Source organism: Pollachius pollachius (assembly GCF_949987615.1).
Source record: "Pollachius pollachius genome assembly, chromosome: 7".
Taxonomy (NCBI): Eukaryota; Metazoa; Chordata; class Actinopteri; order Gadiformes; family Gadidae; genus Pollachius; species Pollachius pollachius.
In genome coordinates this window covers 12,958,716-12,976,343 of record NC_136940.1, presented here as the reverse complement: position 1 = coordinate 12,976,343, position 17,628 = coordinate 12,958,716, and the positions used below count along the sequence as shown (strand labels likewise).

General features: G+C 41.5%; 1 protein-coding gene across 2 annotated transcripts in view; it reads right to left on the bottom strand.

The window, feature by feature from the left end:
• col24a1 (collagen type XXIV alpha 1 chain) overlaps positions 1 to 17,628 on the bottom strand; it is a 187,719-nt gene that overhangs the window by 81,781 nt on the left and 88,310 nt on the right. For both annotated transcript variants that reach the window (XM_079740272.1, XM_079740273.1), the window contains 4 exons: positions 8,325 to 8,378; positions 7,021 to 7,074; positions 4,235 to 4,288; positions 3,684 to 3,737 (listed from right to left, as the gene is read on the bottom strand). In XM_079740272.1, the coding sequence (XP_079596398.1) occupies positions 3,684 to 3,737; positions 4,235 to 4,288; positions 7,021 to 7,074; positions 8,325 to 8,378 (216 nt within the window). The remainder of the gene's footprint in view (positions 1 to 3,683; positions 3,738 to 4,234; positions 4,289 to 7,020; positions 7,075 to 8,324; positions 8,379 to 17,628) is intronic.

The following is a 17,628-nucleotide window of genomic DNA, read 5'->3' as shown; positions in this document are numbered from 1 at the left end:
CACAAAAAAAAAAAGTCAACCCTAGGTCTTTTAAAAGCTATTCAGTCCTAGCATTAACACAGACACGTATGGTGTTTTTCCAAAATACTAAACCGAACCGGCTCGGCACGGCACGCATTGACTATCGATAGAGATATATCAGTGACCCAGGACTAATCTGAAAGATATCTGCACTATTTTCCCAAGCTATTTGTTAGCTTGTTGAAGCTAGCATCACTGCGGTGCGTTGTATTAATGTAAATGTAATCTGTATTAATCCTTCATAAACCTTTTAAATAAAGCTTATATAGTTGTTTTAGTTATAGGAACGAACAAAAAATAAAGAATCAAGCAACTCCATTCATACGCATGACGATGCAAGTCATTCACAAGAATTCACAGATTCAACAGAACTCGAAACTCGGAAATGGTCCATCTCAGGCGCGGCTTGGCACAGCTTGTGCGTTTGAACTGGTAATGGAAACACAAGTCAGTACGGTACGGCTTGGTACAGCAAAAAGTGCTAATGGAAAAACGCAAATTTACACAAACACACACAATCTCAATTCACAAGTATACTCTTAACACACATATACACATATACACCAGTGGCGGCTGGTGGTTTTTAAAGTGAGGGAGGAAGGACAGTGCTTGGTTGCCATTGGCCTGCTTGCACTGTTGGTGTATGGTGGCATAAGAACGTGAGACTCAAGTTGTTTCAGGGTGTTTTGGTGAACTACAAAATAGTAGGGAGGGATAGTTATGTGAACAAAATTGATACAAAGCCACCAGTGGCATCACTGTAATTTGAAAGCTGGTGGGAAGCATGTCTTTGAAATGGACTACAAGGGCAGAAGGAAAGGATGCAAAGCCCATTAGTCAATTCAGGCCTACTCTTGATTTGTAAAAGTAAATTAAAAATATCTGGGCCTATTTTTGCCCTCAATGATTGAAGTTATTGGTTGTAATGTTTATTTTCAGTTACAATTGTTTTAAGAAAAGACTCAAACTTAGAACTCAAACTTCGCAAATGTTAGAATCTCGTTTTCCTTCAGATGATTTCAACTGCTTTGCGTCTCTTAGACTGAGCGGCAATGCAGGCAGAGCGGGTTTGTTATCGACAGCGTTGCCAGATTGGGCAGATTTCCCGCCCAATCCTGGATCCGGGATCCTGCTTATTGTTTCATAGTGCAGCGCGACTAGATTTTTGCGCGAATCAGACGCCTTAAGGTCACACCCACTCAGAGGAGGACTTTCCTCCTCTCTCCAATTGAAACCCGTGTTATTCACCTGCCGCCAGTACTTTCGGGGAAATGAATGGGAGTCAACGGAGGCTGAGGGAGGACCTTCCTCCCTGAAGTAATTGTCAATAGGCGATAGGGGGTGTTAATGTCCCTTTACCCAGGGAAACAAACATCATATATTCAAAGGCATTAAAGTAGTCATATTTAAGGGCATTAATTCATTACAGTAGTCTGGGCAATCTACATTTTTTATTCTCAACAATGTTGAGGATCTTCCTCCCTCTCCTCAATGGAGAAGCCTCCACTGATATACACACACAGACAAACACACCCACACTCAAATGAACACAAAATGCAAAACAATTATTAAGACCACTGACCACTAAGTGAGAACTGCATATTTCAAACAAACTCCAACACAAACAAATATATACTCCACATATAATGTGCATATGCCTTCGTAAGACACTGTTCATTGGCTGGTGTGTATCTTGAAAAATCAAGATGCACATTCCACCACTGTACCTTGCTTGAATGAGTAATGAGTTTCAAATATATATTTGAAAGTCATTACCGTTCGTAGCCCATCTCTTCAAAAAATCTGCAAGCAGGTATGTGCCTTGCAAGGGATGGTGTGGGCCTCGTTCTTTACCTCAAAGGCATTATTTATCTTCACTGCTAGAGGGTACAACAACATAAAGATTGAATAGAGATATGTAGGATTAAGATAAAAAGCAGCTCCTGGTTGGCTTCTTGGGGAGTCGGGGGAAGCTGAGATCAACTACTACTGCAAAAGCATATGGTAGTCATGTGCTATATGGACTTACAGCTTTTGAAAACATGCATGCAGGTTTAAATCCACTATATCCACCAGAAACAAGGGACTACCTGATTATTAACTCAACAGTGGCATGGAATTGGATCTCCTGTTAATAGGACCCCTCACAAATCCCAAATGATTAGGGGCTCCAAGGTAGTTGAGTCATAAGGGTTAGGATAAACAAATAAACAAAAAGCACCTTACCTCAGGGATAAACAAAAAGCACCTCAGCAGAAAAACAGGAAATGTTAGCAGCAAACTGCCACACATACAGATTAAACTAGACCCATCGGCAATGATGCTTTGAACACTGCCATGTGTGTGGGAGATTACAACATTGAGACACTATCGCCCCCGATCACAGATGGGTAAATAAATAAGGAATGAAAGAAGAAGAAAGAAACAAAAGAGGAGGGGGAGGGCCATGCAGAGGAGGGACAGTGCTCATGGATTAACAACGCAGGAAAGCAGAAGTAAATTGTTGTTACACTTAAATTGTATCCAACGCGATTGCAATTTGATGCAATTAATCACTTCCGGTCCAAATATATCAATAATAATCGCTGACTTTGGCAACGTAAAGGAACATATACTAAAAGGGTCTCCACTCTCACAGGAAAATAGCCTGGGTATACCCATGTTGCCTTGCGCGCAATTTCCTAGGCAGCCTGGATTCCATGGATCCGATTTTCGCCTGAGATAGGGAACCAATCACAGAACGGGGAGGGAAGGCAAGACGATGACACCGTCTATGCAACACACCGAAGCGTGTAGTTTACGGATCCAAAATGGCAGCAGACGCGTTACCTTTTGATGCAGCCTTAGAAAGTGTTCTAAGTAGTTTAGAACGCAAGTTTATTTTGAACAAATAGCAACTTTCGGCGTTAAACTCTTTCATTACCAAGAAGGATGTCTTTGCCCTGCTATCAACAGGCTTTGATTGGCTATGAGCTACGTACAGACTCATATGATAGACATTCTTAGCGCCCAATAAACGACTCCGGGCAATCGTAAACCACGCCTCAAATACAAGAAAATTAATGTGTGGTTCCCAGACCTCATCTCAATGTAGATTGAGATGAGGTCTGGCGTTAGCCAGGCTAACGGGAAAATGGGATTTGTTGGAAATGAAAGTCTAGCATTGTCGCAGCACCATTTTCAAATACCAATCTACAGTGTAAACTGATGTTGTGGAAACAATGTTTCCAGAACTTCAACTAGTAACACACACTTCCTCCATCACTAGAAAAATGTAACATAAGAAATGTTACAGATAAGAAACACATGATACAATCTGCAATATGTAGTATCAATGTACATCTCGTAACATCACATCTGAGGTTGTCTAGGGGTCATTCACCCCTCAGCCACATGGTGCCTCACTAACTCGACATTATGAGTGCTGTGCTGTGATTTCTTACTGTTTTACAAGCTCCATAAAATGCAGACATAAGAGGACCTATAAAACATCAGGAGCACAAAGTGCAAAATCCATGTGGTTTAATTGCTTTGCCTTCCAGTTCAGCAAGAGTTTGTGTGCTGATAAAAACCAGAGAAGAAGAAGATGTCCACGAGAGTGTTTGTGTATGTGTGTGTTGTCTGCTAGGGTTTGTACTGACAGGGATCAGAAGAACACTTACCTTTCTACCTTTGTTTCCGGCAATGCCAGGACTGCCCATCTGACCCTGTAGACCCTAGGAGATCAGAGAGAGAGAGAGAGAGAGAGAGAGAGAGAGAGAGAGAGATTAACAGCGGTTCATCCTGTTCATAGCCACAGGCATTCGTCTATCCAAGACGAATGCAGAAACAAATTACAAACTAATCCTTTCATGAAACAGCCACTCACGAATATGGGGAATGAACAAAGAGGTATATCTATCGCCCCCTTAAATGGTACTGTTTATAGTAAGTAACAGTAGTAAAACTAATTAGTGCAGCGCTTGTTGTCGGTCTCCCATCTTAGTATAAATGTAATCTGGCAGACTAAATGGATTACGGTTGCCTGCCAAGGGTTTTAAAATTATGAGACACGCTGTTGTAACCAAATTTCTTGGTTCATTATATGTCAACATCCAAATAGTAACCCGATTTGTCCTGTAAAATCCATTAAGTGCCTGACCTGGCACGTGGCACATGTAACCTATCAAGTCTGGAGCATTCTTTTTGGTTACAGAGTGTAGGTCACACTTACAGATGCGCCATGCATGCCGATGTCCCCAGGACTTCCTGGTAAGCCCGGATAGCCCTGGTAGAGAAGCAGACAGATCAACAGTCAGGAACACAACGCTTCAGGAGGAAGATGTGGGTAATAGCTGTGACCATTGCAGAACTTCTTCTTCATAGTCCTTGAAATATAGTTAATATAAACTGGTGTTAAATGAGTCTTCCAAATACATTATAGACATTGTCCAAACGTTTGATAGAGATGCAGAACACTTTAATCCAAGTTTGTGCTGGGGCCTTATTAGTATCTGTTCATCCTGTGTGAAGATGCTCTTCATTTATCTACAGTGCCTTTCAGAAAAATAACAATTTAAGCTTTCAATCAGAAAATGCACAATATGGCACTGGGAGCGAGGTGTGTGATGATATCGTCTACTCACATCCCGGCTGACTGTTTACTGTTTCCCATTTCAGTATATTATAAATATTTTACATTTATGGAAAAACACTGAACATCTAACTTGCAATTAGCTCTCCCTTTGATCCGGCCAGCTTGCTCTGCTTACAATCTCAACAAGAGATTTTGATTTGGACCCTGGTCTTCTTTTCACTGATATAATAAATTACAGTGTACTTTCAATTTAATACAGTGTAAGTTATTGGGTCCTTTGTTGAAGTGAAGATTAAATGTAGGCCTACATATCAAATCTATACGTTCAGAATTTATATTGTACTACAAGCTTATCATAAAGGTAAGGCACACAGATGATCTGGCAACTGCATGCAACATTATTGAGCCGGTGAGCCATTAAGCTAAACTAATCAGCCAGACATTTAATCATCAACCATCTTCCAGCAAGCTTAACAGGTTGGCAGCCAGCTGGAGTAGGGTAGGGCAGCAGCCCAAAGCCAAAGGTCTGGAGGCCATCCAGGGCAGAGGGTCAGTGAGGGATGCCAGCCAGCGTCCCTCTTCCAATTCCAGACCACATAGCAAAACAAAACTGTACCCTAAGGCACTGCTGTGCTAGGTTGCTGCTGCTGTACTGCAGTCTGGAATAACAAAGCATCCCCATGCTAATGCTTGGGTGTACCACAAAAGGGGATACACTTCAGTCCCTGTTGATTCCCTTCCCCAGTGATATACACTACTTTATTGATTATACGTTATACAGTGGGGCAAAAAAGTATTTAGTCAGCCACCAATTGTGCAAGTTCTCCCACTTAAAAATATGAGAGAGGCCTGTAATTTTCATCATAGGTATACCTCAGCTATGAGAGACAAAATGAAAAAAAAAAATCTAGAAATCTGTCTGATTTTTAAAGAATTTATTTGCAAATTATGGTGGAAAATAAGTATTTGGTCAATAACAAAAGGTCATCTCAATACTTTGTTACATGCCCTTTGTTGGCAATGACAGAGGTCAAACGTTTTCTGTAAGTCTTTACAAGGTTTTCACACACTTCTGCTGGTATTTTGGCCCATTCCTCCATGCAGATCTCCTCTAGAGCAGTGATGTTTTTGGGCCACACAGACTTTCAACTCCCTCCAAAGATTTTCTATGGGGTTGAGATCTGGAGACTGGCTAGGCCACTCCAGGACCTTGAAATGCTTCTTACGAAACCACTCCTTCGTTGCCCGGGCGGTGTGTTTTGGGTCATTGTCATGCTGAAAGACCCAGCCACGTTTCATCTTCAGTGCCCTTGCTGATGGAAGGAGGTTTTCACTCAAAATCTCACGATACATGGCCCCATTCATTCTTTCCGTCATACGGATCAGACGTCCTGGTCCCTTGGCAGAAAAACAGCCCCAAAGCATGACGTTTCCACCCCCATGCTTCACTGTAGGTATGGTGTTCTTTGGATGCAACTCAGCATTCTTTCTCCTCCAAACACGACGAGTTGAGTTTTTACCAAAAGGTTCTATTTTGGTTTCATCTGATCATATGACATTCTCCCAATCCTGTTCTGGATCATCCAAATGCTCTCTAGCAAACTTCAAACGGGCCCGGACATGCACTGGCTTTAGCAGGGGGACACGTCTGGCACTGCAGGATTTGAGTCCCTGGCGGCGTAGTGTGTTAGTGATGGTAGCCTTTGTTACTTTGGTCCCAGCTCTCTGGAGGTCATTCACTAGGTCGCCCCGTGTGGTTCTGGGATTTTTGTTCACCGTTCTTGTGATCATTTTGACCCCACAGGGTTAGATCTTGCGTGGAGCCCCAGATCGAGGGAGATTATCAGTGGTCTTGTATGTATTCCATTTCCTAATAATTGCTCCCACAGTTGATTTCTTCACACCAAGCTGCTTACCTATTGCAGATTCAGACTTCCCAGCCTGGTGCAGGTCTACAATTGTGTTTCTGGTGTCCTTTGACAGCTCACAACAATCACAACAATGTGATTTTCTGGATTTTTTTTTTCATTTTGTCTCTCATTGCTGAGGTTTACCTATGATGAAAATTACAGGCCTCTCTCGTCTTTTTAAGTGGGAGAACTTGCACAATTGGTGGCTGACTAAATACTTTTTTGCCCCACTGTATATATCTAGGTGCTCAACATGTCTGAGGGTTAAGCTTCTTGTCAAATTATGCCAAGGCTGTGCAGCATATTTAAATCCCCATCTAATCCATAGTCTCTCTGCCTGAACTATTAAAGACAAGTGTGTCTGACTTTATGTTTGGGTTTGGTTATTGTTTTTGTCTATTATTTTTAGGAACAGGGAGATTTACAGATTTTTATAGTGAATCGTAACTCATTCTAGAACAAAGAAATGGAATTGGACAGCAGGACCATAAAGGAACAGATTGTGGTACTTACCCTTGGACCACTCTCTCCGGGGAGACCCAGGGGACCTGCTGGGCCCCTGTCACCCTGGCAGACAGATTGGGAGATAAACAGAAAGAAAGAAAGAAAGAAAGAAAGAAAGAAAGAAAGAAAGAAAGAAAGAAAGAAAGAGAATTTAACCATTCAATTAAACCATGACTATTTAAACCATGACACGTCAAACTCAACTGGTCTTCCAACATAAATCCAACATAAAAAAAGGTATAAATGGTATATATATATAAGCATAAATAAAGGTATGAAAGTATGGTGCCCTTTACTTTTTTAGTATTAGTCTGTGGTCACAGAAAGGTAAACTTGTCAGCAGGTCCTCTTATCTCAATGTCTTCAAAGTTATGCTAGCTGAGACCTATGTGACCTGCCTCTCCTGTTAAACCCTGCTCACCTTCTTATGTTGTTAAGGTTTGATCCACCACCCACCTGTCCCCACCCTCAACATCAAGCAGCACTTGATCATACAAGCACCGTGTTACCCTCCTCCCATGTGATGCGTCAATCAAAAAATGGCGAGATCGCGATACTTTCCATATGGGAAAACAAGACGAGAGAGAGAGAGAGAGAGAGAGAGAGAGAGAGAGAGAGAGAGAGAGAGAGAGAGAGAGAGAGAGAGAGAGAGAGAGAGAGAGAGAGGATTAAACATATATAATGGGACAGGAATTTGTGGGCTGTCAGGGTACAGCTGGTGATGATAGATTCAACTGGGAGGAGGATCTGTTGTTCGAAGGGGGGTAGATTGACAACTAGAAGCGTCCCCCGGGGTGAACATGTCTGGACACAGCGGTTGCTCCTGGTAAAGGAAGGGTGGGGGTTGGGGCATGGAGGGGCGCCCAGGATTTAAAAGCAGCAGGGGATGTCCTCCGCAGAGCCCCCCGTTAATCAGGGGGCAAAAATTGTCAGTAGACTAATCATACTAACTTATTTGGTGTCCATGGAGGAGGGTGCTACTCCCTTTTACCTTTCCAGAGTACACACAAACATTCTGGTCCTGGCATTCATTATTATTATGGGATAGATCCGTTTTTGAAAAATGGCCATATATTAAACGTATGTTACACAATGGTAGGGCTAAATGACACCATTGTCATTAATTTCGACACAAGAGTGTTGGTATAAGCGTGTGTGCTGGGGCCCGCTGGGGCCTCCAGCTATGGATGTTTAACACAGACCTAATTACAGTAGTCTGCCGGTGACGGGTTCTTGCTGATGCTGACTGACAGTCTAATGGGTGGGAGGGAGACAGGGAGGAAGGGAGAGAAAGAGAGGAAGCAGAACCTTACCTTTTCACCAGGGACTCCCATCACCCCAGCTATCCCAACCAGGCCTACTGGACCCTGAGGAGAAGAGAAAATGATAGCATGGAAGGAGATGGGCAAACAAGAAGAGAAGAGAGAAGAGAAGAAATTAAGGAGAAGAAGAGCAGGGAATAGTAGAGAAGGGAAGAGCAAAAGAGAAAATAGCGAAGATGAATTGAAATGAAAGGATACGAATTGAGAGTAAATAATAAGATAAGACAAAATTAGAGCAGAGTAGATCAGAAGAGAAGGGAAGAAAATAAATGAAAAGAGGGTTAAGGAAGAGGAGATGAGAGGAAATGAGTGAGGAGGAGGAGGAGGAGGAGGAGGAGGAGGAGGAGGAGAGGAGATTAGGGGAGATGAAAGATGAGGAAAAGGTGGAACAGAGAGGATATGTCTATGAGTGGACTGTGGACAACATACACACATAACCACACACAATCACAAACACAGACACAAAGTCCAGCTTCTTTCAATGTAGCAAGATGGAAATTACAAATATCCACTAATTGAAGGGTAGATTTCCGACTTGTTTTGACACCTGGAATGAGGTGATAGATTAAATTAAAAGAAGAGGTCATAGATTAAATTAAAAGGTTGATGCAGAAGGAAGGGCTGTTGACAAGAAAAATTGCCTTCAACTGACCTCTTACACTCTGAGGTAAAATACACCAGTTGAATATTGCTAGGCATTGGCTACAATTTAAGTATTTTTTTTAAATCGTGTACGATTTTTAAATCTGGAGAGACCTCACACTTAGTTTTTATCTGTAATGTGTAGAGTGCAAAAATTGTCACTGCTCCTGCCAAAACAGTACACCACACACCGACTTCAGTCAGGAACAACTTTGATTTCTGACTCTCAAATCCAAAAATATTGCTAAATTCTTGACACTCAACACTCTAATGTTCTGTTTCACAGAATGAGCTCTAGAGGCATTCCGCTGAACACAATGTAAAGCCATGTGCCGGGTCATAGAAAACGACATTTAACTACACAAAATAGGGTAAAATACAAAAACCGCTAACTGCTAAATTAATTTACAAACATGACAAGTAGGGCTACCAACCCTACAGGATGAAGGAGACCGGGAAAGCAATATTTGAGTATTTTCTAATTTCCTTTTCTTTTTACAATTTTTAAATTATTATAAATAGACCTAAAAAATGGATGATACAGTTTGTGCATTTTGAGCGATTTAATCTGTAAAAAGCGGACACTATGAGATGATCTGTAGAGAGTCGGCCCGACCAGCCCGTGAACAAGTTTTTCCCCCAATTGTCGGTAGGCTCACCATTATTACTTGTAGTGTAGTCTATAGGGTTAGCATGACTGTAGTTGTAACAACTTTTCCGGAAATTATAATTAATAATTGCTGAAATGCGATTTTGAGGTGGATTAAGATTTGTTCATGAAAATAAAGGTAAGTGTCCCATCAGTTTGAAAACTACCAGATAGACAAAATAAGGTTTTTCGTTTGCCCAAATTCAATCGGTCAAACATTGTTATTTTTTGTTAATTATGTTCAAAATCATTTGAACCATGTTGAACAACATGATTTTCATAGATACAATACATCACCTAAAAATGACTAAAGGTGTTAAAAAAATCTGAAATCTGTATTAAATGATAGTATTATCTATATATAAGTGTATATATATAAGTATTAAATGATATGTGTAATTTCAAAAAAGTGTCCATAAAATATTTATATATTTTTTTGTACAGAATACATGAATTAAAGATTTCCAACAACATCATTTTGTTAAAGGATTCAAGCCAGTTCATGAAGAGGAGTTGAACATGAGGGCTATGGACTGGATTTCTGTGAAACTAAGAGATGGAAACTCACGGTGGCGTATGTACGCATGCTACTTGACCATGACATCTGGATTTCTAGAAGCCTAGGCGAAAAATCATTTTGACCAACTCTATAAAAACTTCTGAAGGTTTATGAATTTAACCTTCAGCATGTGGTTCCCATTCTTGTCCAAGGACCAGAGCAAGAACAGCACGGGACTCTAGGGATACCCCTCAATCCACACCAGCGGAACCAGAATGTGCCGTTAGTTGGCACTTTGAAGATGCGTACTCTTTGTAATGGTTTTATGTGTAATTTTGTGACATTCAAATATTAATAAACAGGATAGAAGCGTGTGTACCCACCAGTGCGAGGGCTAAAACATGCAAGAGTGTGACTACCCTGTGACTATTGGTGCTTTGATCATACATGCATGCAAGGGCCCTTTTTCATTTTTTAGAATACACGGCTAACTAAGACATTAGAAAGACATACATAGGTTAATTTCCAGCTGCATCATGCATTTGGAAGATTGACAGGTGGCAGGGTAGAAAGTTGAATTGATCAAGTCATATAGGCCAATCAGTTATGATCAAACTATGATTCAAGCAGTGTGGCCAATTAGGTCTACCAAGTTTAGATGATTTTATGCTCCAGACAGAATGCTATAGTGTTTTTCATTTGAGGGGTTACCCAAGGAAAGGCCAACATTGTTTCGTAGGAGATAAGGACATGATAATAATATAGGCAACAATGAAATTAACCTTTTTATAATATATATAATATAATATCTATATATAGATATATAATTATATGAAAATAATAAATATTGCAAATAAAGTAGATAAGGGGCCTATTCACAAAGCTTTTTATCTTACTAGGTAGTAGTGCTCCTAACTCGCGCTAAAAGATTTTACCTAGGAGTTTTTTCTTAAAAGTAATTCACAACGCTGCTGAGACCTGCTCATACTAAGGATAAATCAGGTGAAACTCATCCGCGACATCTGATGAAAATTATTTTAGTCTATGCTATTTCTGATTACACACAGGTATGAATGGTTTCTTCACCACATAATGGATAACACCATATAAGGTTTTAATGATTTTATAGATAAGTTAAAGACTACAAACATGGCCACTTTGCCATTTCCGTTTAAGCCAAGACAGACCAAAGGTTTACCTGGATAAATTAGAACATGTAGGCGTGGCCTATTTACCGTTCCGCCCACTCCCAATATAACTGTTTATTTACCTTTGTTCATCAGATGCCTCATGAAACACCTCCAGAACGCGGGATGCTTCATGAACCACCTCCAGAATGCAAGCCTGTTTACCTTGTGTCTCTGTTAGAATAAACCACGTTGTTGAACATTTACCACTCTCCGAGTCATACCTAGAACGAGACAACTACACCACAAAGGATCTAATTAGTTTATTCCACATCACATCCTCGCAACATAGGCTACAAATGACGTCCTATTAAATAGTTATGGACAGTGCAGTTAAAAGAATACACGCATGATGACAAGTTTGTGCAGACCACGATAATGATGATGTATGCACATTAAAAAGGGAGCGAGAGTAAACAATAAAAATACGTAAATTGCATTATATCAAGGAGGTTATAAAAAGCACCCTGCAAACTATAATCCAATGAGCATATTTCCAGCACTTAAACACTTTAAATATCAGCCCATACAGCCGTTCAAGTCCTCCTATATGAAAGCGAAGACAAAGATGTGAAATGCAAGCAAAAGCCCAACTGATCCCAGGACAAATTGCTACTGAGCTAATTATAAACTTAATACAATAAATCATCTTACGATAAATGATTCGATAGTAATCATAAGTAAGAGCAGTTATATTGTTTTTTACTTGAAACTTACAGTGCTACTGTTTAAATAATGATCATTATAATTATTAAATTGATTTATTCCTATTATTTGAAAAAAATAATGACGACTAAAGTGATGTATCACTGTCAATAAATAAGACAAATAATGATGGTTTAAGTGAATTATTTATATTTATATATTAAATAATTAAGGATGATTAAAGGTACATTTGTAACATTGCCCCCGTGTGATTTAACCATTACTGATGGTTGCGATATTCCTAAATCGTCGGCATTGCAAAGTTGCATTTTCCCTGTTGCTAAATATCGAACTGTTGCGAACATTTTATCTCCAAACTGATCGGGTTATTCTTGTTTGTAGGGGACATTATTGCATCCCGCAATAATTTAACCACAAGTTTGATACCCTGACGATTAAGCTTATATCTCTTTATGAACTTGCAGTCCTCCATTGTCTCCAAAACATTTCGTCTCGCTGCAGCCATTTTCAGATTCTTCCTGAATAGGTCTAACTAAGTTAGGAGTCCTCTCGAGGACTTTTAGGCTCTGCTAGACTTAGGAATTACTTTTGGGCCTTAAATACTTGTTGAATTGCTCTTATTTTAATAAGTTAGGAGTCCTAAATTTAAGACTGACACGCCCATTCTTTTTAGGAGTTTCTCCTAAATTCACCACTTAGGAGCTAGTTTTAGCCCTTAGACTCTTTATGAATACAGCCCCAGAACTCCAATTTGCGCATTTGTGTCACAGACAAAACAAAACACACACACTTGTCATTTTACTAAATTTGATTGATTAGTTTATGAGACAGTAATTGTTTGTTTTTTAAATTGGTTTGTTACAGACAATCAGACACACACAATTAAAACCGCGATGATGAATAAATTATGTTCAATCATTAATTTGAACGACATTCAATTTGATAAAGACATTTGATATATTTGATACAGGCCTACCTATTACACTGAAGGCTGGGGTGTATCTGGAAAGCAGAGCTTGGACTGAGAATAGGAAGTACCATTTAACAGATACCGGAAATTTTGTGCTAATTTTCTAGCAGCTTAGACAACCTTCTGAATTCTTGTTCCTGGGTATAGTCCACAAAAGACTGCGAAATAAAATTGTGAGTAAACAAACATGATTTTTTTGTTGCTATTTCTGTCTGATGCCAATAGTGGACAGGATTCTCCAAAGATGAAAGTCTAGATGAGTTAAAAGAAAGAGTGAGCAATATGTCACATGCAAATTCGACACCACTACTCCTTAGGGCCAAAATGTTTTTACGTTTTAGCCATCCTGTGCCTAGCTTAACATCTTGCCAAAGGACTCAGGTTCAAAATTTGCCTGCTGGCTAACACTGGCACATTTACAGAAATGTAGATTAATGTGCAGTGTCCTTTAAATAATGAAATGAAAAGTTAACTAGCTTTTTTACCTTGTTTGAAGTGAGCAGCTAATAAGTTGATTGGGCAGGGAGAATTTCAAAGACCGAGAGAGGATTTAGCCTGCAGGCATGAGAACACTGTTTCCATGTCTTCATCCAATCCCATAAATGGGTCTGTATCCTGCCACTTGAGGGGGTAGGGCAGATGACATTGATTTTGCCAGAAGTGTAGTCTCCCAGAGATTAGGACTCCCAGAGAAGAGCTTTTTGCAGTATGGTTGGAATTGTAAAGATCCCATATCATGCTGTTTTAGGGTTAATAATTGAATTTGGGAATACTACTAGAAAAGGGTTACATGCCTGTATGTTAAAAAATACCCCTTATTACACTGTTCATTTCTGCAAAACCAATTTCAGCATCTTTCAAAAACATTCTGTTTTGTATCATGTCACTTTAAGGCCCCCCTTCCGAGTACCCCAGTGTGCTGTGATTGGTCAGCACGCCCACTCAGTTGTGAGTGGGCATTAGTGATGGGTCGTTTGCGACTAAATCAGTTCGAATGAATGAATCTTTAACAACAGTTGAACTCATTTCAACTGTTCAAAGTTTGATTGGGAAGAAAGGCAGTGGTGGCCTCAATTAATTCATTGGATGGAGGATGTATTCTGTATTAGCCAACCAGAGTCAGTCACATGTCTTCATATGTCTAATGCAGTTTGGACATTGAGGCTGATGAAAAATAGCATTTATTGGGTCCTAAAATTAGTTTTGTGCCAAAGATTTGGCAAAGGACTCTTAAAGATCTTCTTTGCTTTTTTCCAAGCGCTTAATCTCTTTACATGGAGTGCTGCATCACAGCGCAAGCCAACAACACTATTTTGGTGGCCTCGGCCATGAACAGAATGCAAATATTAATATTGAGAGGCTCAGCAGGAAGGCAAAATGTACTTTGCTGTGGATGTGTTGAGCAGTGTATGTGTTTATGTTGTGTATGAAGTTGACAGGGGCAAGGCAAGAAAAACAAATTCTTCAAGTAGGCTAGTTTTAGATTGCTATAAAATGTCTGACATTGATGTACAATTAAATCCAGGGTTTATTTTCTGGTATGAGTTTTATATAATTTAAGTGGTTGGAACAAACAATTTTATGATATGATTTGTAGCACTGCAAATGGGCCAATTAGAGGTAGTGGCTAATACAGGTAGGTTGATTATTCTTCAGGCAGATAAAGGCTACTACATGTAGAGGCTGCTACAGGTAGATACAGGAAGGTAGGTTGATTATTCTACAGGTAGGTGCAATTGAGGCAATTGACCAGAGGTTCATTGTAGGGGGGATGAGAGCAGTAGGGAATAAACAGGAGGTGGACAGACCAGGATTGATGACAGGCAGGCAGCACTACTGGCAGGTAGGCAGGTAGATGAGCACACTGGGTGGATGGCAGTTAGGTACGGGGTTGGTGATCCACTGTGGTTAAAATAACGATCTGGCGATGAGTGGGTGAAGGACCGGGGTTTAAGTAGGGCAGAGATGATGACCGGAGAATGTTCGCAGGTGTGCAAGTTGAACAGCTGTAGAGCCATGGAAAACGAGGGAACGCCTCGCCCAAGAGGGGGAGACAGAGCAAAACATCTGCTGGGTACGGCCACGGACGTAACCGTATCCTCCCCTCAATGGGCGCCTCCAGGCGACCCTCTAGGTCTATCCGGGTGCTCCTCATGGAAATCCCACACCATGGGCTCATCGAAGATGTTGCTGCGGGACACCCAGCTACCCTCCTCAGGACCGTAACCCTCCCAGTCTACCTAGTACTAGTACTAGGTTGCAGGGGTTAAATCAAACTTTTTTCACCACCCTCCCGGAAATGCCTTGAAAAACATTTTGAACCGTCCCGAATCGTCCCGAATTTTGTCTCCACAGAGACAACGCAGCGATATCATCATGAGCAGTTCTAAATGGAGAGAAAGTGAAATCCGTAAGCTGCTGATTATGTAAGAGAAGGCGATGCAGTCGCATTAAACAAAGAAGTTGAAAGATGGTGTGATCTACGAGAGAGATGCAGAGGAACTGTCCTTACGAGGCTTTTGTGGCGGTCAGCAAAATAGAATATGTTGGCATTTTTGCACTTGTAAATAGTTAAATCGCGTTTGTAGCCAACACTCAGACATGAACTTATTCTTCATTCATGAAAACATAACATTCGGGAGTAAAGAGGTCTAGACTAGAGATGCGGACTTGGCGGTCATACCCGCAGACACCGTGGATAATCCACGGGTGGGGCGGGTCGCGGTTGAAATAAATAAATATTAAGTAGGTTAACATATTGACTAAACAAACGGCAAACTGACAGATTTGACATATTTTCGATAATCTCTGCATCTAAAATGCAAGAACATCTCCGCCCAGCGCTGGTTTTCATAAGCATTCCACTGTGCGATCATCCCTGCTGCGTATGCCCTCACACACATTGAAATATGCTGGATGCTTTATTCTTACTATTTGGCTTTTAGTTAATGATCGGGCTATAATAATACCAAGTTGGCTATGTAATCGCTGACAACAGGGGACATTTCATAGTGGTTGGACATTTTAGGGTGCCGACAGGCTTTTGCCGGGAAGCGGAAAACGCAACTCAAAATCGGGACACCTGGTCACCCGATGATCGGGCGGGTGCGGGTATCAATTGTGGAAAAAAACATTGCTTCGGGTGGATATTGATATGCAGCGGGTACGAATGACATTACAGCTCATCCATGCATCTCTAGTCTAGACTCCGTGCGCAGCCCCGACTTCTCCTGTGAACCAAGAAAGCCGACCGACCACAAACCCGTTCAGAATGCTGAAAGTGTTGAAAACTTAAACAGAAAAATGAAGTCAGTGCCCACAAAATTCTCTTCGTCCCGAGGTCGACCCGAGAGAGAATAGTGATCCTCCCGGTGACAATTAATTACGTCCCCGGGATGTCGTTATTTTTAATCCCTGCAAGGTTGTACTAGTAACCCTGTCCCTGACGGCGAACGTCCAGAAGCCGCCGAACAGTGTAGGCCGGGTGGTCATCCATGATGCAGGGTGCAGGAGGAGCTGCAACCGGGGGGTACAGAGGGCTGGTGGAAACAGGCTTTAACTGTGAGACATGCAATATGGGATAAACCTTCATATGGGAATGCAACTTGAGTCTGACCACTGTAGGCTTAAAGACTGAGTCAATCAAAAAAGGGCCCATATAATGGGGGTAGGTCCCTTGAGGAAAACCAAACCCTCTGCCCCGGGAGGTAGTTGGGAGGCTGGGGCTGGTGGTGGTCAGTGATGCGCCAGTTGCGATCAGCTAAGGGGAGCAAGGTGGAAAGAATATCCCTCAAAATCTTGCGAACACTACGGATATTAGACTGAACCGATGGGATGGTAATTTCAACCTCCTGAGCTGGGAAGAGAGGCGGCTGGTAACCCATAGCACACTCAACTGGTGACATGCCAGTGGCTGTGTGGCTGGTAGGGAGTTGTGTGAGTACTCAATCCAAGCCAAATGGATGCTTAAAGAAGAAGGATTTCTATCAGAGAGGCAACGGAGTGCTGCTCCAAGATCCTGGTTGCCCCGCTTCGCCTTCCCATTAGTCTGTAGAGGATAACCAGAAGACAAACTCAGAACCTCCCAAACCCTTTCAAACTTGTGAGATGAATTGGGGTCCACGTCAGAAACCATGTCGGAGGGTATACCATGGAGATGCATCACATGATTTACCAAGAGGTCTTGGTAAATCATGTTTCAAAACTAGTGGGGAGTTTAAGGAGAGGCACAAAATGAAATGCTTTAGAAAAACGGTCCACAATGGTGAGAATCACCTTGTTGCCCTTGAGAAGGAGGAAGACCCGTAACAATGCCGAGGGCGATATGGGACCAGGAGTGACGGGATTGGCAGGGGACCGAGCAGACCAGATGGCATGGCGGTGTTTGTGAGAGCACTGCTGGCGCTGTGTGTGGCTGCCGCTTCTCCCTCTGTCTGTCTGTCTCTTCTCTTTCTTTTCTTGCATTCTGTCTTTCTAGTGTCATTGTTTTTCTGTTCCCCTGCCTTCGTTCATAGCTGCCTTGCTCTCCCCAGCCCTCCCTGGTAACTGGCTAACTGCTAAGTAGCTAGCGCTAGCCATAACCACCTGGTTTGCTGGTTAGATACGGGAGCAGCCCTGCCTCTGCTCTGTCCCCACAAATCTCTCTTGTCTATCTCCTCTCCCTGGACACTATCCCTTATTGA